Source organism: Furipterus horrens, unplaced genomic scaffold (genome assembly GCF_987537825.1).
Source record: "Furipterus horrens unplaced genomic scaffold, mFurHor1.1.pri manual_scaffold_9, whole genome shotgun sequence".
Classification (NCBI taxonomy): domain Eukaryota; kingdom Metazoa; phylum Chordata; class Mammalia; order Chiroptera; family Furipteridae; genus Furipterus; species Furipterus horrens.
In genome coordinates this window covers 43,880,984-43,905,240 of record NW_028327179.1, presented here as the reverse complement: position 1 = coordinate 43,905,240, position 24,257 = coordinate 43,880,984, and the positions used below count along the sequence as shown (strand labels likewise).

General features: G+C 33.2%; 1 protein-coding gene across 2 annotated transcripts in view; it reads right to left on the bottom strand.

Annotated features, from left to right (window-relative positions):
* The window catches only part of HGF (hepatocyte growth factor), a 74,428-nt gene that overhangs the window by 11,621 nt on the left and 38,550 nt on the right, over positions 1 to 24,257 (bottom strand). For both annotated transcript variants that reach the window (XM_090286719.1, XM_090286718.1), the window contains exons 8-11: positions 22,160 to 22,334; positions 18,971 to 19,098; positions 12,221 to 12,323; positions 9,094 to 9,227 (exon numbers count right to left, since the gene is read on the bottom strand). In XM_090286719.1, coding sequence (XP_090142845.1) covers positions 9,094 to 9,227; positions 12,221 to 12,323; positions 18,971 to 19,098; positions 22,160 to 22,334 — 540 coding nt within the window. The remainder of the gene's footprint in view (positions 1 to 9,093; positions 9,228 to 12,220; positions 12,324 to 18,970; positions 19,099 to 22,159; positions 22,335 to 24,257) is intronic.

Below are 24,257 nucleotides of genomic sequence, written 5' to 3'. Positions count from 1 at the left end.
TGTTCATAGTTTTGATCTTCTTCTTTATCTTAAATAAGACCCATTAACATCTCATATAAATGGTTTGGTGATAATGAACTCTTAGTTTTTTTCTTGTCTGGGAAGCTTTATCTGCCCTTTGATTCTAAATGATAGCTTTGCTGGGTAGAGTAATCTTGGCTGTAGGTCCCTGCTTTTCCTTACTTTGAATATTTCTTGCCAATCCCTGCAAGACTGCAAAGTTTCTTTTGAGAATCAGCTGACAGTCTTATGGGAACTCCCCTGTAGGTCACAAACTGCTTTCTTCTTCCCACTTTTAAGATTCTCTCTTTATCTTTAACCACTGGCATTTTAATTATTATGTGTCTTGGTGTGGACCTGTTTACATCCTTATTTTCTGGGACTCTCTGTGCTTCCTGAATTTGCATGTTTATTTCCTTCACCAAATTAGGGAAGTTTTCTTTCATTATTTTTTTCTAATAAACTTCCAGTTTCTTGCTCTTTCTCTTCTCCTTCTGGCACCCCTATGAATGTGAAGCTGTCCAAACAACAATTTTACTAAAATTCTTGACATTCTATTCAAGGATAAAATGCAATAGTTCTCCTTTGAGTAAGTATGTGACATTTTACTGGACAACATTGAAGGTATGTACCTACTGGTAGTGGGTGATGGGAGGAAAGCCTGTTTCATAAAAGTGGAGGCTCTCTCTTGGCATCAAGGAACTGCCTCATTCTATACATTGTAACAAGGAGTATTTCACTGAGTAGTACTAATGCTTATCATTGCTTGCTTGAGCCAGTCATATAGGTAAATTATGTTTATACTGTAATTTGGCCCATTTATATTTATTCTGAAAATTACTTTTTAAAAAATATGGCTGAGAATAATTGAAACTTCATATGCTTCAGAAATTTTTAAGAATTTTAGAAGATAGAAAATAACATCATCAATGGACAAAAAGGGATAACGGAATACAATTTTGTTTTGTTAGACTATGGAAAGAAGAGAACACTAGAAACTGGAAATTAATTCTAACAAAAACCTCATAACATTTCTTTTTCATAACCTCCCCACTGGGCTTAATTGCTACCGAGAGAAAGGCTTGAAATATGCCAGGATTTGAGAATACTTATGCAGTAATGAACGAGGCACAAGACATTTCCTGGAGTTTAATGTCTGACTGTTCAGAATTGATGGCATAGAGTTTAGTCAGGCTCTGTTTGGACCCAGCTGGTTGTTAATCTCTGGAAATACCCTAAACTCAAATAAACTGCCAACAAAAGAATAATGGCATATGGATTTCTTTGTAATAGATGCAAATTTGATTGTTATTTATCAGGAATCTCTAGAGAATAAATACATGCTAAAGAGTTTCTACTTAAGTTCAATTACCAGAAATTGGTACTTTAAACGAATTAGGGTAAAATCAAACATATAAATTTCATCATTTATCTTTCCCTTTAGTTATCTTGGGGGAGGATTTTGTCTTAATAGTTGGCTGAGGTCAAGGTTTTAGTTTATAGTACAAATAAGGATTGAGGCTGACTGTGGGTCATTAAAACATCAAGGATACTGTTTTTTTCCACTCAAGTCAATTAGTTAAAAAGTATAAAATAAAACACTAGGTTTTTTTCTTATGTTACCCTGAAGAGAAAGACTAATATTGCAAATCAAGTTTTCTATTTCTAAGCATCAAGTTAATAGGTCAATATAGTATTTAGTCCATTATTGTACTTTACTAAAATATTTAAATAAAAAAAAATTTGTAGACATAGTAAATTGTGGACTTTAACAATTAATCACAATTAATTGTTACTATATCATTAATACTAATATTATTAATAATTGAGAATATATACACATATAGTTTCCTCTATGCCAATATGTCTTACACTTTAGAATAAGCTGAAATACCACTTAAGATCAGACTGCCGAAGATTCTGGGTTGAAGAATAGATTATAAATTTTTTAAAAAGCATTCCAGATTCTTCTGTTGTCTATTGTGAGCAAAACCTTGAAAAACTGCTCCTTAGGTCTTTCCCATTTTATCACCAAATACTGTTCTCAATTTTTCTCTCTTACTTGTTCCCCACTATCTCAACCACAGTACACAAATATGAAAAAATAAATATGATACAAATCTGATTTTGTATTGATTCAACTGATATTTGAAGAAAAGAAACATCAACGATAAAAGTTATATCTAAGAGCAAGAAATGTATGTCTGTGTGTTTATATGGCCTCAGGATCAAATATAAAGTGTTACTGAAAACAGAAGAAATTTTCAATAATTCTTAAATTTTTGACTCAGTTTCAAAACTTTATGAACATCACATCTTTCTCTAGGCAGACATCTAGTTCCTATCCTCATTATATATTTTAATATTAATATATATTTGTTGAATGATTATATTTGCAATTTTTTACACAAATGTCTCCTTTCTACACTGAAAACTATTTAAAGGTAAGAAACATTGTTTATATTGTTTGTACTTAGCATGATATATAGGGCTTTGCACACAATAACTAACTAAATAAATAAATATTGAGTGGAAGTAACTTGCCCAAGGCACTTATAGTGATAGAGCTGGAATTCTTACCCAAGAAGTCAGTTAAAGCTCTTAATCACTACACTCTCAGTTGGTAAAACCTAAGATTTTTCTAAGCTATATTGAATGTGTTTGTGTATAGACAAATATATTAACATCTCTACAGTTTTACTTTTGAATATTTGATATTCTTAAAATATATGTTAAATATTATTTTGTAAATATTATTAAAAGTAATATAAACCTCTACATGTTTTGTAATATTACAAATGTATAATGTGAAAATGATTTATATAATCTCTGTAGTTAAATAAATAATACCTCAAATGTTCTAAAGATAAATTTTATTAGCCTTTCACCAGTGGTAAAACCTAAATAAATTCTGGCTATAAATATTAGTTAGAAAAATGACTGTAAAAATCTTTTTAAAAATTAATGTCCTGAATACATTGTAATAAAAATGAGATATCTGCAATAGCATTTAATCAAATACTAGCAACACCCTCAATCTTTCAACACCACATTACAACTTTTAGTTTAAAAATGTTAGTTGAAAATATGTCCTAAAAGTTTTAAATTATTAGAGTCCTGTGGCAGTTAGGTTTATAATCCAAAGCATAGTTTCCAGAGTTCCTACAAGGAAGGGCATTCTATGTGCTAAAATTAAGCTAATGTGATGTTTACAAATCTGGAATTCTGTAGGAATTCTGCACAAGATAGCCTCACACAAGATTTACCCAGCATAAAGTATTGTTAGTATTGAGGTTGAAAACCCAGGACCTAGAGACTTCCAACCAAGCTGGAGGTGTAGGTAGACATGCTGCATCTCCCTCACAACTAAGAAGGAATTTACTACTACTTCAAAATTAAGTAGATTCTTTTATCTTCTTTTTAGATCATTGGATAGTCTAGTAGCCTTATCATTCTTAATCACAAAAACTTCACAAAAAAGTTACATGAGATAAACCTAATATTAGAAAAAATAATTTAACCATTTGAAAACATTGTGTGCCAGAGAAGTAGGTTTGTTTGCTTTAGTGTTAAAACTTGAAAGATATGTTCTGTAGAACATTTTCAGAATCTATGTAAACCCTAATATGGGAAAAATAGAATACCAGAGAAACACTAATTAATTTGAAAGGCAATGATTATAGCTGATAAAATAAAATATGATAATATAAACAGTATTTCTTTGCAAAAATATAATTTTTATTTATTATTATAGAGAATTTCTTTATTAAAAATAAATTGGGAAGTTCCAAGTCTTACTTATAGATACACTTAATTAACATTATATTTAAGGTTAGCCATTTTATGTATAATTTCATGAACCATGACTAATGTTCCCACTTCAGGTGAAAAATTATCTTTTTAAATGGACATTTATTAAGGAAAATATAGACGTGTTTATATTTCATATTTTAAAGCAAACAATTTCTCCAATCTAATGTCTCTTTCTAAAGCAGGTGTCTTTGCTGTTATTTTCATGGTTCTTGTTACTGAATTGTCTCACAAGAAATCCATTCTTAAAACAGACTCTAAACTCATTAAAGCATGTCCTTTTTAAACAAAAAGGTAGTTTAACAGTGTTTAAAGATGTTTGCTATTAACATAGAGCTAGCTGTAAGATATGTAGTATATTACAATGACCTCTTGCTCCTATACAGTTTTATAATAAGGCTTTTTCACTCAATAACAAGTTGAGGATGTATTTCTATCTTAATATGTCTCACTCTACATCAGTGGTTCTCGATGGGGGTATGTCCCCGCCCCCAAAGGGAACATCGGGCAAAGTCTGGAAATATTTTTGATTATCATGGCTGGAGGGATTTGTGGTACTATTGGCATCTAGTGGATTAAGGCTGACTAAACATCTTACAATGCACAAGATAGCCTCACACAAGATTTACCCAGCATAAAGTATTGTTAGTATTGAGGTTGAAAACCCAGGACCTAGAGACTTCCAACCAAGCTGGAGGTGTAGGTAGACATGCTGCATCTCCCTCACAACTAAGAAGGAATTTACTACTACTTCAAAATTAAAAAAAAAAAAAAATCCAGAAAATTGAACTACATGGAAGTTCAACAAACAAAGAAATAAAGAAGAAATATTTAGTCAGAAAGGTAGGAGGGGTGGAGAGAATGAAGTGTGGTGCTGTGACAGTGGCTGCCAGGGAGGTGCTTGCAGCAGGGCTGGCAACAGCAGCAGTGGCACAGGGACTGTAGCCACAGTGAAAAGTGCAGTCCATACATTTAAACCTGGGAAGTGATCCCAGGCCCAGACCACACCATGCAGCTCACGGTTCCAGAGCTGGGGGAAATAGAGCCTTATTGTTTCTGACAATGAAAACCAGTGGGGGTTGGGGCAGAGGAAGGAACTGCCAGTCTCCCAGAGGAGGAAGATGGTTTAGTACAAGAAGGGGGAGAAGTGCCTGGAAAAGGAGTGAGTGCAGGGCAAGTGGCATTGTTCCCTCTAAGACTCCTCACCCATATAGAGCTCCACAACGTGGTGAAATGGGTCACCAGCACTAATGAATACCTAAGGCTCTGCCTTTTACAATATAACAGGTGTGACAGGTCTATCTAAGACACAGAAGCAAACACAGAAAACTGTCAAGATGAGGAGACAGAGAAGTACAGCCCCAAAGGGGGAGAAGATCAAGGTTCCAGCAGGAGAACTGAGCGACCAGGAGATAGCCAACTTAACAGATGCACCATTTAAAGCACTGGTGATAAAGATGCTCACAGACTTGACAGAAAAGATTAAGCATGACAGGGAAGAAATGAAGACTATACTAAGTGAAATGAAGGAAAATCTTCATGAAACTCGTGGTGAGGGAAAAGAAACCAGGTTTCAAATCAATGAATTGGAACATAAGAAAGAAATAAAGTGTAAACTAGTACAAGAGGAAACAAGAATTCTGAAAAATGAGGAGAGGCTTAGAAATCTCTGGGATCAGTTAAATGTGCCAACGCCCAAATCATAGGGGTGCCAGAAGGAGAAGAGGAAGAGCAAGAAATTGGAAAATTATGTGAAAAAAATAATGAAGAAAAATTTCCTTAATTTCGGAAAGAAATAGACACACAAGTCCAGGAAGCACAGAGTCCCAATCAAGCTAGAGTCAAGGAGGACCACACCAAGACATATCATAATTAAAATGCTACAGGTTAAGACTAAATAGAAAACCTTAAAAGCAACAAGAGAAAAGAACAGAGTTCCCTATAGAGGGGTATCTATAAGACTATGAGCTGATTTCTCAAAACAAATTTTGCAGGCCAGAAGGGACTTGCAAGAAATATTCAAAGTGATGAGAGGCAAGGATCTATAACCAAGACTACTCTATCCAACAAAGCTATCATTTAGAATGGAAGGGCAGATAAAGTGCTTCCCAGACAAGGTAAAGATAAAGAAGTTTATCATCACCAAGCCATTATTATATGAAATGTTAAAGGGACTTATTTAAGAAAATGAACATCAAAACTATAACATTAAAATGACAACAAAATCACAACTATCAGCAACAGAATCTAAAAAATAAAAGCAAAAACAAACTAAGCAGACAACCAGAGTGGAAAATGAATCATAGGTATGTGGGACATGTGCAGGGGCGTCAGCTGGGAGAAAGAGGGAAATGGTTCAGGAATTAAAAAGCATAGTAGGAAGGTGCAGAATAGACAGGGGGATGTTAAGAATAATACAGGAAAGGGTAAAATCAAAGAACTTATATGCACGACCATGGACATGAACTAAGGGGGGTGGGACTGGTGGAGGGAAGGAGGGTGCTGGCCAGGGGACAGTAAAAGGAAAATAAATTGGGACAACTGTAACAGCATAATAAATAAAATGTACAAAAAATCATTAAACTTAATGTTTATGAAACATAAAAAAATAGGCCCTCATGAATATTGAGCATTAACAATTATTTTCTTATTTGCCAACCTGATAGGTGGAAGTTATTTCTTAGGCTTTTAAAATTCCGTTTTTCTTACTATTAAGTTTTAATGCCTTTTCATTTGTTTTTTGATTATATTTATTCTTGAGGATTAATTTTCTTCACTTATCTGCTGAGTTATCATGCCTTTTTAATTTATATATAGAGGCTCTTTTATATAAAGTAGATCAGATATATGTTTTACATACATTTTTTAATCCTTTTAAAGTATATTTTATTAATTATGCTGTTACAGTAGTTCCAATTATTTCCCCTTTGCTCCCCTCTGCCCAGTACCCCGCTTCCCTCCAGCAATCCCACTGCCCTTAGTTCATGTCCATGGGTCGTGCATGTAAGTTCTTTGGCTTCACCCTTTCCTATATTATTCTTAACATCCCCCTGCCTATTTTGTACCAACTGATTATGCTTCGTACTCCTAGATGAAAACCCTCCAAATGATCCCCATACCTATAATTCTGTTTCTATTCTGGTTTGCTTAGTTGGATTTTGTTTTTATTTTTTAGATTCAGTTGTTAATAGTTGAGAGTTTGTTGTCATTTTAGTATTCATAGTTTTGATCTTTTTCTTAAGTTCCTTTGAGATTTTATATAATAATGGCTTGGTGATGATGAACCCCTTTAGCTTCACCTTGTCTGGGAAGCACTTCATCTGCCCTTTCATTCCAAATAATAGCATTGCTGGATAGAGTAACCTTGGTTGTAGGTTGCTTTTCATCACATTGAATACTGCTTGCCAGTCCCTTCCTGCCTGCAAAGTGTCCTCTGAGAAATCATCTGATAGTCCTATAGGCACCACCCAGAAGGCAACTCTACACCTCTCTCTTGCTGCCCCCAGGACTCTGTCTTCATCTTTCACCTTTGGCATCTCAGTCATGATGGATTCTGGTGTGATCCCCTCTGGGTCCAGCTCGCCCAGGACCCTCCATGTTTCCCAGATATGTATATCCCTCTCCTTCGCAAAATTTGGGAAGTTTTCCTCATGTTTTTCAATTCTTGGTTCCTCATTCTGCACTGGTTGACTGCTTTTTTCTTCCTTATGTTCCAAATCACTGCTTTGAACCCTGGTTTCCTTCCCTTCACCATTGGTTTTGTGTGGATTTTCCTTTGTTTCACTTAGCATAGCCTTCACTTCTTCTCTTATGCATTTGCCATACTGAACATGTCTGTCAAGCCTGTGAGTATCTTTATCACCAGTGTTTGGAATTCTGCATCTGTTAGGTTGTCTATCTCCTCATCTGTTAGGTTGGCTATCTCCTTATTGCTTAGTTCCCCCACTGGAACCTTGATCCATTCCCCTTTTTGGGTCATACTTCTCTGTCTTTTCATTCTGACAGGCTCCTATGTTTGTTTGCCTCCACATCCCAGGTAGAGCTGTCACTCCTGTTATGTTTAAGGGGCAGAGCCTTAGGGATTCATCAGTACAGGGCAATCTGTTTCACTACATTGTGGCACTGTATGTGGGGGAGGGGTCTGAGAGGGAACAATGCCGCTTGCCCAGCAGTTGTCCCTTTTCCAGGCACCTCTCCCACTTCTGCACAGGATGGCGCCCCTCTAGCTGCTGCCCTGGCCATTATTCCCAGAGTGGGTGGGTCTGTGGACATTCTAGGATGGCTTGAGCCCTTTAAACAAGTGGACTCTGCTGAGACCAGCAATTTCTGCCTCCAACCCAACCCCTACTGGTTTGCACAGTCAGAGGCAATGAGGCTTGATTTTCCTAGTGCTGGGACCGTGGGCTGCAAGGTCTGGTGAGGAGCTGGAAATGCTCCCCAAGTGTCCCTCCTAACTTTTTAAAACGTGTGACTGTTCTTTCTGCTGGCCTGACACTGCTGCCATTGCTGCTTCCACTGCTGCTGCCACCACACCACGTCCTCTCTGCCCTGGCTCTGCCCCTCCTACCTGTCTGGATGAGTATTTCTTCTTTTTATCTTCGTTTGCTGGACTTCCATGCAGTTTGATTTTCTGGAACTTCTGGTTGTTTCTAGTTTTGAGGTTGTTGTATTCCTTCTTAGTTGTGAAGGGAGATGCAGCGTGTCTGTCTATGCCTCCATCTTGGCTGGAGGTTCATACATCTTTTACTTTACACATTAATACTCTTAACACAATTGTCCTTGATTCAGAGATGTGGACAGAATGCTCCAGGCTTCTTAGTTTTGGGCTAAAGAACCGAGAAGAAGATAGAAGCACCACTACCCCAGGTCTGTTCATCAGATGGTTAGTGGGCTGGGGCCTTCAATAAAAGCTCTGCTACATTTAGCAGCTCAACAGGTAGTACTGGTGGTAGGGATGGGGAGGTCTTTCTAGGGCAGTTATATTAGACCCATGGCCAATTATTGCTTCTGGATTACAAATGAGAATCATCTGAGAAAGGAAATATCTTCTTTAAAAGGTCAGCAGAATGTCTCCTTGTCTAGATGAAAGATGAAGAAGGTTTTGTGTGTGTGTGTGTGTGTATGAGTGTAAGTGTGTGTTTGTTGCTGTTTGGAGTATATTCTCATTTCTGCATCAAATGCAGCCCTCCTATATAATTTTCCCCTCTGATTAAGGTATCAGTTTAGATAAAAAGCAGTATACTTAAAATATTTTACCTGAGAAAAATCATTAAATGTACTTACAACGAGAAATAGGGCAATAATCCCAAGGAATGAGAGGATTCCCTGTGTAACACCAGGGACCATGGGCATCATCATCAGGATTCCGGCAATAATTCTTATTCAGCTTACTAGCATCTGGTTCCCAGAAGATATGCCTGCATAAAAAAAAACACTGAACATCACAAGATGCTCATTTTGTCCAAGAAAAACAGAATGTCACCAAGAAGATATAATCCTAGCACATAACTTTCATTATAGTTACAGCACAAACTTCAACTGGTATGAATATTGGTTATTTTGTTTGAGGTTTATTTTGTTTTTATTAGAGTTTGGAAGAATATTCTCTAAATTAGGAATATGGGATAGGGCTTCATAATTAGCATAGATAAAATGATGGAAGATTTCGTGACTTCTATTTAATAATTACGGTGGTGAGGTAACAATATACCTGTGTACAGAAATAGAGAAACATTGCCAGAAGATGAAAAAGAAGACCAAGAAACATATGATGTATCACTAACAAAATCACTATGCCAAAGTACAAGAAGAAACATTGACAAATTAATAATAATGTACTAAAGAAATAGTTAAATTCGAAAATATCACTGGGCAGAGTTACAAAACATGATTTTTTAACAGATAACTGAGTAACACTTTGGCCTTTCATATTTTACATCTTTACTAAATATATTACAAAAGAAAAGCAAAAATATTGCATATTATTTTATAAGACCATACCTGCTCATATAACATCAATACTTATATTTACCTCAATAACATTAATGAAGTCAAATTCCACATGGCCATCCTAACCAAATCATAAAAACTATACATTAACTGGATTTATTTTGGATTATTAATTATTACCATGTTTGAATGTAATTCATATGTCATTACAAAAATCAGGAAGCACTGGAACATGGAAACTTAGATAATCTTTTCAAACTCAGGTTCATTTTCTGCAGCAATAACAACAGCAAGCACATATAATACTTACTACATACCAGATTCTGTGATGTACACATATAGCCTAAATGTTACCATGCAACTTAATCATTCATCAATTTCCTACAAATAATTTCCAAATGATTTTTAACTATTTCTAAAAGTAAACCTAAACACAATGAATTAATAGTTATAACAACTACGATACCTAAGTATGTCACAGATTTCCAATGGCATGCTACTAAGTGTTTAAAAACTGACACTCTGATGTGTGTATGAGGGGAGTCTCTATATGTTGTCTCTGCTGATTTCTGTGATGTAAATACTTCTACCATAAAAATGTCAACCTCCTAATGAGACATCACAGAAGGCAGAGCTGGTACAACTGTCTCTCACAAGTCTGTCCATAAGAGCCAGATCTACCCCACTGTATTTCCAAAAATGATTCTAAAAACAGTAATGCTGAAATTGGCATTTAATTGTAATCATGCCAATTCTTGCTTTTTAAAATTCTTTAATAAATCCCTTTAATGAGTAGGATAAAATCCAAACTTCTTAACACAGTTTATAGACCTCTTTGTGGTCTTCCCAGGAGAATTCCTCATCTGTGGACAGTGGCCAAATTACATTGCTCCAACCCCACCAACATTATTTCAGATTTTCAAACACTTCAATCTTTAGGCTTTTGCACAAGCTATTCATTCTGTCTGATGTACTCTTCCTCTTATATTACCAATTCCAATTTATCATGTATGTTGAAGCTAGTGTCCCTTCCTCCAGGAAGTCTCCCTGACCATCAAAAGCTTAGATGGCTCTTTCTTGCATTCCCACAGCATAAAATATCTTATTTTCATAATTTTTACAATATGGTATCAGCATTTGCTTTTTTCTGGCATTATATACTAGAATGTGAGATCTATGGGGACAGATTTCTGCTTAAAGTTCTAGAGCCACTGTGTCCAATACAGTTGCTACTAGCTACATGTGGCTACTGAGAAATTGGTATGTGACTAGTCCAAATTGAATAGTGTTATAATTGTAATTACACACCAGATTTGAAACTTTAATATAATTTTTTTAAAGATCTCATTAATAATTTTATATTGAATACATATTAAAATGAAAAAGTTTAGATATAAATATATTAATAAAAATAATTCTGCCTGTTTATTTTTACTTCTTTAAATGTGGCTATGTGAAAACTTAAAAGTCCATGTATAGCTTACATATATGAATTGCATATTTACATCAGAGATCATTACTTTAAAATTATCATTATTTGTGAAGTGAATTAATTGAAATAATATCACCCACTAGTGAGTACATTTTGGAAGAGAATAAAAGTTGTAAAGTTAAAGTGGGAGTGGAGGCAAAATGATTCAACTTCTCTGAGTCCTATAATTCTTGTTCCCACATATAGACATACCTTCTACATAAAATTATAATGGTCAAATGCATTATCAACTTATATAAAGCAACCAGTACTTGATCAAACGACAGTAAACTTTTATTTTTGATTCTACTACATATATTGGGGTATTTATTAAAAATTGATTTTGTGTCACAACCATATCTTATACCTCTTTTGTAATTTTAAACACACTAGCACTATTGCTAGGGTTAAATTGAAGATAACATTTTTCTGTGAATATGTCCAATGTCAAAATATCTACTTCTCTAAAATATAAATATTTTTTCCAATTACATACATATTCCTTGAATTATAGAAAAACTTTATGTCAAAATAAGGCTACAAGGAAACCTATCTTTTTTAGCTGAATATTAAGGTATGTATATTCATGAAAATAATAATGTACTGATTTTTATGAATATTAATAATTATGAGAACATAATAACATAACGTACTTGATGAAACATGAGATTTGTCACTTAATTACATACACTATCTTATCAAGATATGTAACTATTTTCTCAATATGACCATATCCTCCTTAAAAATGGGAACCAAAATGTATCCTTTTTGTTAATGTTTCCTGTGGTAGAACATATATAAAGTAAATGCTCAGTGAATATACGCTGAATTGAATTTCTTATTTAAAAGTTTGCTACATAATCAATCTAATGTTTTTGTTACCTTATGAATATTATATAATGAAAAGAAATAGCAATGTATATATTCCTGAATATACCTATTTGCTATTATATTTACATGCTATATATTGAAAGAAAGAAATTTACACACCGGTGTAAGTCTTCCATGTTCTTGTCCCACATTGAACATGTTAGTCCAGATCGTGTTTTAGATAAATTGCCCATATAATTTTTGCCATTTCCACGATAACAATCTAAACATAAATATATGAAAAAAAAGTAAAACTAGGGCGTATAGAACAAAAACTTTCTTTTGCCAAAATATAAATTCATAAAAATCAACAAAAAATTAAGTCACTCTAAAATCTGTACAAATTAAATTTATTTTATTTTCAGCCAAATTTCTTTTTCATTAAAATGAGATTTTATACCATAAATTACACATCTTTTAAAAAAAATCAAATAAAAAATTAAATGGGTAGCTTTTAAGGACACTTAAAATGAGAAATTTTAGAATGACATATATACTTCCCAATATTTTCTCCTGAAAAATTTTACTCCACAGGAAAGAATGACAGAATGAATACTCATACACTCATCACATTTGTTGTGTTTTGATTTTATCTTTCATGAGATTGACATTTGAGTCACACAAGCCAGCTGTTTTACAAATGCTTTTTAATTTCATTTCATATTTTTTCATGAATAAAATCAAGTTAAAGACAGGAATATTGCATAAGTGATATTTTATCCTTTTCAGATGATGTCAGTTTTTTTTTGTTTGTTTGTTTGTTTTCGTTATTGGTAGTGAGTTTGGTTACCCAGTTAAGCAGTGTGAAGTAAAAACTTCTCTTTTTATATAATAATAACAACAACAAAAATAAACTGTTGGGGCCTTGAGACTGAGTAAACATCCATTGTCAAACAATAGTTTCAAAATGGCTTAGGCATACTTTGGTTAATTTTGCATGATTCTTTACTATGCTGGTTTAAAATTGGTTATTTTTAAAATCTCCTAAACTTCTCTATTTATTAGTTGTCATTCTTCTTGTGAGTTTTTCCTTCTCCCTTACTCCTTCCATTTAGGTGTTATTGTTACCAGTGGATGAACCATTACCCCTCCGCCCACTGCTTTTCAGGGGGCTGAGATGCCACCTGCCGGGCAGAGTGCAGAGCTGCAGGGAGGAGGGGGGTGCATCTCTGTGGGTGGGGCAAGGACCTGGAGCCTCAGCTGATCACAGTCTTGGCTGCGACTGCCCAGTCCAGGGCAGTGGGAACCCTGGGAGATACCACCAACAGCAGGGTAACGCCTCTCCCACTGGGAGCAGTGGTTGGGCCGGCCACAGCAGTGTTAGCCTGAAACCACTGCAGCCACTATGACCCCAAGACCCCAGAGCAGAGAAGCCAGGCAGCCTCCAGGCTGGTGGGGTGTGGAGAAGGTTCTCACACTGAGCCTGCTGAAAGCTGGAAATATGAATGGATGGGGACACAACAGGCTCAAGGCTAGAGGTATGAATGGAGAGAATCCCCACCCCACCAGTGTGTCAAAAGCTATGAAGATAATTGAATAAAGGGGCAAGCCCTTGCCCCTGCCCTTCTGGTACCAGATTGGGGTGGGACTAGGGGCAGGTCTGCACATGTACCCTAGAAGTCAGAATGGTGGCATGGGAGGTGCAGGATCAAAGAGGCCTGTCAGCCTTGCCTGGGGAAAGAAAGGATTGGTTGGGATGTGGACTCACCCAAAACAAGCAAACTTTAGGAAGTTAATCGGTCATTCTGAGAAAGTACCTGGCTCTGCTTGGGATAGTGCACTGGCCTGCCTCCTCTGCATGAGCCAGTGACCCAGTAGTCATGTGGCCACGGTCACATTTGTTCCACACACAGTCTGCAGGAGTGAGCCTGAAGCCAGGCAGCAGCTGGGAACACACTAAACTACCTTGATGGCTGCTTAGCTGCTACCTTGGGACCCAAAGGATGGTACTTTAAAATGGAGCAGAAATTCTGGGCACTGCCTTTTGTTCTGGTCTTGCCGAGGATGGCTGGAATTGTTCTGGGTTTTGAGATGTGCCTCAAGACACGGAATCCCCCGTTCTCCAAAATGGCTCAGCATCCAAATAAACCTTTTTATTTTTGTAACCCAGCACCCACCTCACAAGTTCAGCTTTTGTGGCAACAGGCAGCTGAAACTGTTTATCTGTTTGTTTTTTGTAGATGTTGTTTTTGTTCTTTTAGTTCAGTAAGATCACTACTACAAGTAGTTACCAGTAGTAGTAGTAGTAGTAGTGATAGTGGTCATGATACTAATGCTAGTCGTAAACAGAATGACATAAATATGGACTCATGAATTGTTTTTATTCAGTGGGATATGTAATCTATTCCCATTCATTTTGATGCTCAAATTGTCCCATAATTAGCTAATGGAAACCACTTTAAACTGGCTCCTGTGTCATTCATCATGCCCCATGTGTTCTTTAAATTTTTTAAATTAAATTTATTATGGTACATTGGTTAATATGATCATACAGGTTTCAAGTGTACACTTCCATGATACAAGATCTTAATATTGCACTGTGTGCCCACCACCCAGCTCAAACCATGATTTATTTTTACTTTTTTTTCAATTGAGCAATTTGTGTTCTATTAAATATTGGTATATGTTCATATTCTTAATTTTTTAAATCCTAAAAAAGAATTTAAAAGAAACACTATTTCATATTTTGAAATAATACCACATATTTTAAAAAGTAGTATCTTGAAACAGTCCTAAGTTTTGTATAAACAAAACTGTGGATTTTACTATTAAACTTTGTAAATCGTACTGTTATCATTGGTGTTAATTCCACTCTGTGATTATAATAAATAACAGGAACAAATTCTAATAAAATTTATAAATAACTTAATAATTTGGTCAGGAATCAGTTAACAGTGAAAATGTATGCATATGTATATATAACACACACACATATATACTATGAATATACAAATTATTTGTATATATTCTATATATATATGTATGAAACCCTTTATTTATGAATAAAAGAATACCAAATATATACTTTAGTGTCTGGGTTTTTAAAAAATTAACAACACTCCTAAAAATTACTCTATATTAGCTCATGCAGAGTTTTATCATATTTTTTGCAGTTTCATAGTATTTTATTGTGTTTGTTATTTATCCTTCTGGGAGAACTTTATAATCATAGTTTGGTATTTAAAAAAAAGACTTGTTGATCTCTTTATTAATATCAAATTTATAAATTAACCTTGGCATAATTTATGTATTTAAGACATTGGGCAAGGAATGTTTTTCTACATGTTAAAGGACAACTCAGTGGCTTCCAGAAGTACTTTAAAATTTTTATTACATATATGTTACACAATTCTAAGTCTATTCCTATGTTTTCATCAGTTTTGTTGCTAGTATAGATGTAGTTTTCTATTTACTTAGATTGTCAAGCTCGTGTATAATACAACTGATAGCTGTATATTAATTGTATATCTTGCTACTTTAGTAAATATTTTTATTACTTAAATTCAGTTTTCCAAATATATTATCTTTATATCATTTGCATAAAAGCAGGTATTTTGCTTTTTTATCTAATAATTATGCTTTCTTACCTAATTGTAGATAATATCGCCAATATAATGTTAAAGGAAATAAATAACATGCAGTATTTACAATGTTAAATAGTAAAGGAGATAGCAGATAGTCCTTTTTAAAATACTTTTTTAACCTTATTAAGAGTGCCTCTAATGTTTCTCCAATTAAGTGGTGGTTTCTTTATTGGACTATTTACTCAAATTTTATTTAGGATCTATATGTTAATATTCACAAATGAGACGATGAAATTACATCTGTGCTATATTTATCATGTTTAAGTATCAATATTGTAATTCTATTATAGAAATAATTTGGAAGTTTACTATATTGTTTAAGTTACAGGACAATTCATGTAGCGCTGAGATAATCTCATCTGTGAATATATCTAGGCATGGGTTATTTTTGCTGAAATTGTTCAGTAATAAATTTTCATATTTTTCTTAGGAATTAGTCTATATAAGCTTTTTTTTTTTTTTTAACCAGGAGCAATTCAAATAACTTGAATTTTTTTAGTTAATTACCCATTTTATTTTTATTTTTAAAGATTTTTTACAAGAGGTTGTATAATGTATTCTCTTATGTTTTCCAATTTTCCTGTTTCAATGGTTATCTCTTTTGATAATTATATTTTATAATTACATAATATATAACACACATATTTGAAATAATTGTATTTTATAATTAAAAAAATTAATATATTTTACATATTTTTTCTTGAGACAAATAGCTGGTGAGGTCTATTTTATTTATTTTTTCAAAGAATCATAATTTACTCATTAGTTCCCTTTTTCTTGATCTGTCTTTGTTTTCTTATAATGTTTTTGGTTTACTTTTCTCCCAAATTCTTTTTTTCTAAAGATTTTATATACTTATTTTTAGAGAGAGGTGATATAGTTGCCTCTCACACACCCACAACTGGGAACCTGGCCCACAACTCAGTCATATACCAGACTGGGAATCGAACCGGCAACATTTTGGTTCACAGTCCGGTGCTCAATCTACTGAACCATACTGGCCAGAACTCTCCCCAATTCTTTGAGCTGGAAATTTCATTGGCTTGTCTTCATTATTTATGATATTGATATAAATATTTAAAGCTGTGAATTGTCTTCTGCTTACTGTCTTAAGTGTAATCTAATAAATGGTGTTTTATCAGCATTTTTAAAGAAATTCTGCAATTGCAGTTTTTATTTTTAAACAGTTATTTAATATCCACATAGAAGAGCATTTATACATATGTCAATTTAGATTTGCAAGATTTGAGAAGTTTCTAACTCATCAATCTGTTAGTGTAATTTATATTTTCTGTTATATGAAGAGAATATGAGCAACATCCTTTTGTTTGTGTGTGCGTGCGTGTCTATGTCCGTGTGTGCATACATATCACCTATATAACAATGCATACCATTAGCTTGGCAATAGCATACAATAGCATAACAGTGTTAAAATATCACAGCTGTATGTTGAGTCGGCTAACTGTGTCTCTTAAGTAGGTCTTCTTCATTTTTAAATTGCTGCACAGAGCCTGCACTTTGTTGCAATGCACCAGGTACAATACATTATTAAAGAAAAATAATGGAATACACTGTTAAAGTGTTAATAAAAGAAAGAAAGCATCGAGTAATGGAAAGATCATCTTAAGGAGAGGTATAACCAATCCCAGATGTACTAACCTGAGTATTTAGGCAAGTTATTTAAATTCCATAAAACTAATTTTTTCATCTATTACTGTGTGTACTTAATAGATAAGCAATAACACCAACTTAACTTCTAAAATCCAAAATGCTCATTTTATATTACCTGATCCTTTAAGTAAGTAATATATATGTACTGTATATAAAAGAACTCAATATATACCAGACATTTATAAAACAATTGTTCTCATTTGCCTCTATTATCACAAATTATCAGTAACAAGTTAAATGAACCAGATAGGAACAGAACATCCAGCTGGTACCAAAACTTTCTTAATCATTGGTTCTAAATTCCTTTCTAAATGATCTTTAAAATCTGCCAAAGAACAATGAAATTGACTGAAAAGGGATTCATCCCTTCTTTTCTCTACAACTCTTCCATGAAAATGTTACTGAGAAAGAAGTAAAAAAAACAGATGAGCATGTATAGAAATGAAGCTTTAAATTTGTTTTGGATATTTTAGGATGATTTAGGACTCACCATGACCATCATAATTAAATTTATGTGAAAAACATTATTATTTGAAAAATATAACTCAATTAATTGTATAGCAATAAATGCCCAGAGCCCAACATTATTATTATACTTTGACAAATGATTTATTTTTAAACCTATTTCAATCTGACTTTTCTCTACTGCAGCTTCCTGAAACAGTTGTCTTCAATGGCATCTATGTTTTCAAGTGTAATGGTGACTTATCAGAAACTCCACCACTACATACCATCTCCATGGCTAACACCCAGTCCACATCACTCTCATCTCGTGCCTGAATTATTGAAACAGTCACTCAGTTGATTCTCTTTTTTTGGCTCTTGTCAGAAGTCCTGGCTACTTTCCATAATGCAGCCAGAATTGGCCAGTTAAAATTTAAGTTTGACAGGTCATTTAATTTTCTTCTCAGAACCCTACAACAGTTTCTTTTCATTCAGAATAAAAGTGTAAATCCTTCTAATTCCTACAAGGCCTATGCAATTTTAGCCCAGTTGCTCTGTAACCTTGTCTCCTGCTACTAACTTGCTCATTCTGTACTAGCCACAATGAAGTGCTGCTTTTTCCTTTAAACTGTTCAAGCACTCCCCCCATCTCATGCCATTTTCAGCTGCAGATTTTCTCTACCTAGAATGCTCTTTATAAATATGTACATATGGTACATTTTGCTCCAGCACTTCTTTCTGGGACTCTTTAAATATTTCCTTAATATATATAATCTTTTGAAACAAAACATAAAGTAGCAAAACCCCTATCTTCTGACTGGGACACTTTTCTCTCTAGCACTCATTAATTTATTAACCCCACCTTTTTTCTTGGCTTGTTTTCTGTTTATTAGAAATTAGTTCCATGCATGTCATCAGAGAATTTTGTTTTGTTTCCCGGATATCACCAGTGCCTAGAATGGCATCTGGCACTGGTAAACATGCAAACAGATAAATAAATGCTGAGCAAATGAATATGATAAATAAGTTCAGCTTTAGATTTGGTGACTTTGCTTGCTCTGCAGAGAAAGCAGTACAATGAGAAGTAGGTCTTCTGCTGTAAAATGTGTACTCCCTTTAGGCATTTCCTCTAAATTTAATCATGGCCACATTGTAAAATGTCAACTATTACCTTGTCCACTTGACACGTCACATTTTGGAATTTGGGAGCAGTAGCCAACTCGGATGTTTGGATCAGTGGTAAAACACCAGGGTGACTCAGCCCCATCTGGATTTCGGCAATAATTTTCTCTTAGGTCCCTATTGAGAATAAGCATGTTAATGTAAATTGCCCAAGTTCTTACCTGGATGGGATCAGCACTATTACATTTCTAGAACCCCAGTATGTGTGCATGTCTATAATTAGAGTTCTATGTTTTAGTTTTAGGATTGTCTTACGAATTTAGAATTCAGTAGACAACTGATACTGCCTCCATTACTGAAATAAATGTTGTCAGATATCGGTATCCTTTTGCTTTCACAGGCCTGGAGTTCCAGAGAAACACTATTGCTTCACAGAAGGGAGAACTAGTGCCACTTCATTCTTCTCACTCATTCTCAGGAACTGGACTCTGAATGGTTACAAGCTTTAAAAACTGACCTGTTATTTATTATGTTTTTATGGTTCATATATAATGTAGAAACAACATGTATCTTTCTGCAGAAGAAAGGCTATTAACTCCTCTAATTTAAAATCAAAGTTTCCCATATTCAAACATTTGAAAAAGAAAATGTAGCTAGTTCTATTTTGAGTTGTTACCTTGATTTATTTAATTGGCTACATCTATGTATCTACTTTAACCTCAAACTAGTTATGTCTTAATTTAGAGTAGTTAGCCAAATCTTTATAAATATTTTTTTTTGTAAAATGAAGGCATAATTATACTATAGAAACCTAACTATATAGAAGATGTCAGTGTAGTATACATACATCCTTTATTTTACCAGTGATTTGTTAATTATTTAGAGTTCTCAATAAGGAAAAAGTCTATACAAATATGTTCTGTATGTAAAAGGATTTTAATGTGAATCTTAATATAAGCTTAATTTTAAATAAAATATTGAATTTATAATGTTCTTTGCTTGAAACTGTTCTCTAATATGAAGCAAGTTTGTACTTTCTTTTCTTAGATCCATGGCTAATAACTTTACAAAATTAATATTCAATTTATTGGAAACTACATTATTTACATAGGTCCAATTAGAAGTACTATAATTTTATTAATACCCAAATTGACCATTAGAAACTGAGGAGTTTTTAAAGGAATAAACTTGAGTTTGGTTATAAAACCTTGAGTTTATCTAGTTAAAAAAAGGTCCCAACACAAACTTTGTTGTTTAAGGTTACAAGAACAGTGATTGCCAATACAGCAAGTTTTTATAGTTATAACCCATGTTCAAGCCATTAGCCTTCTTATAAAATGATAAAATTATTAACTGGAAAGATAAAGAAAATCTTTTATTTCTTTCAAACCAATTTATATTTATGTTTCAAAAATTTATGACAGTACAAAATATGTGCATTTAAATTTACATAAAGTTTGCACAAATTTATAATTTTAGATAAAGATTTCTTAGTTAAATTGTTTTGAATTGTTAATTAAGGCAAGATAATTAAACGGAGATCTAAGGCTAACAAAACTTTTAGTTTAGGCCCACTTTCAAAATCCATCTAGAAGCACGTCATTAATCTAAATTAAGCAAGTCTGAGAGTCAAGGTGTGCCCAAATATTTTTCCTAAAATCTTTCCCTTCACTTGATGAAAGAATTGTTTACAATTGCTAAAACAAATGAATCATTATATAATTCATGTAGATGCATCACAGGAACTATAGATGCATTATAGTTTTAAAAACTGTCATTATTAATGAATCTTAGTATTGAGGCAAATAGTGTTTAATACAGAGACAACTGAGCAGCACCCTATTCTCTACAAGACCACAAATATTAAATGCATCAATATTCTGAGAAAAATGTTGAGTCAGATTTTTATCTGTTTTATAGCAAAGCTCACTTTTTGCTTTTTGGTATGTAAGTTTGGTTATCTTGACCAAACAACTAAATGAAGAAAAGATTACTTAAATTATGATAACAAATAACAGCTAAACTTTTGATAATTTTTTTATTGTGAAATGTATGAATTAAATTTTTATAATTATTCTCCTTTCCTTACAGTTGAATCTGATTGGATATTCATGCATACATGAATTTATACTTGAGTATTTCCAGTCATTAGAAGTTAACAAACTGTGAATGGCACTGACACTGTCTTCTTTGTCTCTCTTAACTAACCTTTGCTCATTTTCTTTGCTTTCTCTACTTCCATATTTATTTTTAAGGTGTGAAATACATAGGTCAGGAATAGTGTACTGCTGTGAAGAAAATGGTGGGAAATAAACCCAGAATGACAACTATAAATTTGTTTTTATAAAATAATGAAAAACTCATAACAGATGAATATTTACTATCTGAGTAAATACATTAAATTAACTAAAAACAAAATAAAACCATAAAATATCTCCCCTCTCCAGTGGATGGGCCAACTAGTGCTCATAATTCTCCATCTTGAAATGTTAAGCTCTCTTATTAAAATCCAATTACATAAAGCCAATATATGTTATTTATAGGTGCTATTTCAGCAAAGCCACTATGAATGACACGTGTGTTATAAATTTTAAAAGCAATCATTTTATGTTTCCCAATAACAAGGTGGACAATTTAAAAACACATGGCATTGTGGCAGTCTCTCCAACAAAAGTCAAGTGGTGAAAAAAAGCAGCCACAGAGAAGGCACATACAACTACATAACTGATATTCAAGGGAAATTTTTTTGGCTTGATTCATCTAAACAATTGTTTCACTTACCCACATTTTTAAAGAAAAATTTGAAAGAATAGGAAAATACTCATTTAAATTAAAAAAAAAATTGTTTCAAGGCTGGCAAGACATCAGTTTAAAATGTCAGCCTAAATCAAGGTATTCCTCTTCTTGTAGGAGAAAAAGTATGTAAACTCCCCTAAAGTTAATATGAAAATTTAAAAAGGTTTACTAAATAAATCTGTGAGAACAAAGCTGTGACCAGAAACCTACATATGTGCTCCCTAATCATCTGATTCAGAATCACCTAGTGTACTTGTTAAAATATATATTTGAAGTTCAAATATTAAAATCTCTGAGTGGATTAATCTTCTTCTTAATTCCTGATAATCCTTAGGGACACTAAAGTTTAAGGATCACAAACACAGACTACTAAAAAGTAACCACCCTGACTCATTTCCCCAGGGCTTACTGGAAATTTATAATATTTGCCTAATTTACTCACTTGCACTTGAAATTTTCAGGAGTTATATCATGCTGGTGAGGATACTGAGAATCCCATCGCTGACATGGAATTCCATTCCAAATGGTATTGACAGTGCCCCGGTAACCTTCTCCTTGACCTTGAATGCATTCAGTTGTTTCCATATGGACATCCGTGTCATTCATAGTACTGTGAGCTATTCGTGAAAAGAAATATAAACTACATAAAATCTTTCAACCTGTCATTTTCTTCTGAGTGTTCATTTGCATTTGTATTACCAGGGATTTTTGTCACATAAGTTTTTATAGTAATTGACTGGAATAATAAATTCAATTTTTTATTATTACTATCATACTCAACCTAAAACAATGAGTTGACAAGGTGGATTCAGCTGCAAAATTTTTGTGCTTATTAAAGAGAATATTTTAGCTTGGCTTTATCCAGACCAGTTTAAAAAAAATCAATGAATAATACTTAAATTTCCTGAACCTGTCAACTAATTTATTAATATTAGATATAAAACCTCTCTATTAACATTTTAGTACCACATACATGTTTTTTTAAATAATTTTTCTTACTTTGGAAATTGAAAAGCATCTATGAGTAATACAGTAATCAAGTAGAACATTTTAAAAGCACTCTGCTTTTTAATAATGTAACGTCTAAATTTGGCCATTAAAAAAATTAAGAAAAGGAAAATTAATGTTGGTCTAGAGAGCAGGGTTATAAAAATTTAATTTATCATTATTGCTATCTCCTTTCCAATTTTCCTTACAAACACCAAATTAGGTTTTCTTGAAAAGTTATTTAAAGGCATAACTTATATATGCTGAATATACAGTGTCTCTCAAATAACTATACCATTATTCCTAAAATTAATTTGCTTAAATACATATAAAACTCATCATGGTATTAACCAGGGTCTTCTTCTTACATTACAAATATATTCTAAGCTGATATGCTAATTTTTTCTTTTTAATCAACTTGTTGGCATTATAAAAGCAAATTACTTACTCCTAGGCAGACTTATTTCTTGCTCTTTTCTTAGTCCAACTGCAAGTCTTACCATACTATGTAAAGATCATTAAAATCAGTTAAAAAGTAAAAAAAAAATTACAAAATTAAATTTTTACCACAGCTAGGACTTTCTTTTTGTTCTTAATGTTACCCACTTAAACAAAATATAACTTAAAACATTCTGGAACAAGTAAAACTAATAAGTCTTCTCAAAACATACATGAAATGTTTATAGTTCGCAAGAGTAAAGTTAGTGTAAACTCCTCAATTACCTTTACAATTCCAGTGGTCATTCAAGATATTGCTGGATAAAACTCTAGTTGACACCTTCCAAGACAGTTAAAGATTTTAATAAATGTCTTTGATTCATCTACCGTAATCTGGAATTAGATGTATCATTTTTCCAAAGGGGAAGTCAAAATTAGACATTACTTCAGAGGCTGGGGATGTCTATAAAAGTGTTGCTTAATAATGTAAATTCTTTTAAAGTGTCTCTTTAATTTTTTAAAATGTATATCTTTCTTATAGATAATTACTACCTTGTGTTGCCAAATACTTTATTTCATTAAATTCCATGGAAACTACATAGAGCTTAATTTTGGTGTTACTCCATGAAGCTTTGTGAAAAAAAAAAAGAAGAGGATTATTTAATGACCATTCCAACCACTGGAATATGTTGTATACACAAATTTCTACACATCATCCTTTTAATAACTTCAGCTCATTTTTAAATGCTTTATTTTTTTAATGTATGTATCTTAAGAAAAAAAAATGTGGCTCAGAATTATCCTAAATAGGAAATTCAAATAGAGATAAGACTGACCCATTAAGTGGTCTTTGAGTGTTGATTAGATAGATGATAGTTAAAGAGATGATAGATATGAGAGTGATGATAAATGATAGATGATAGATAGATATAAAATACATATTGATTCAGGAAGAACAAAAATGATTGGACTTGGAGAAATGGCTTGTATATAGAAAAAGTTTGTTCTAATTAACAAGTCCTTTATCATTATAATATTACCTACTAAATTTATTTCAATAAATAGAAAATAAGATGTATTTCATAGGCCCTAAGAAACTGTACATATTTCATTAA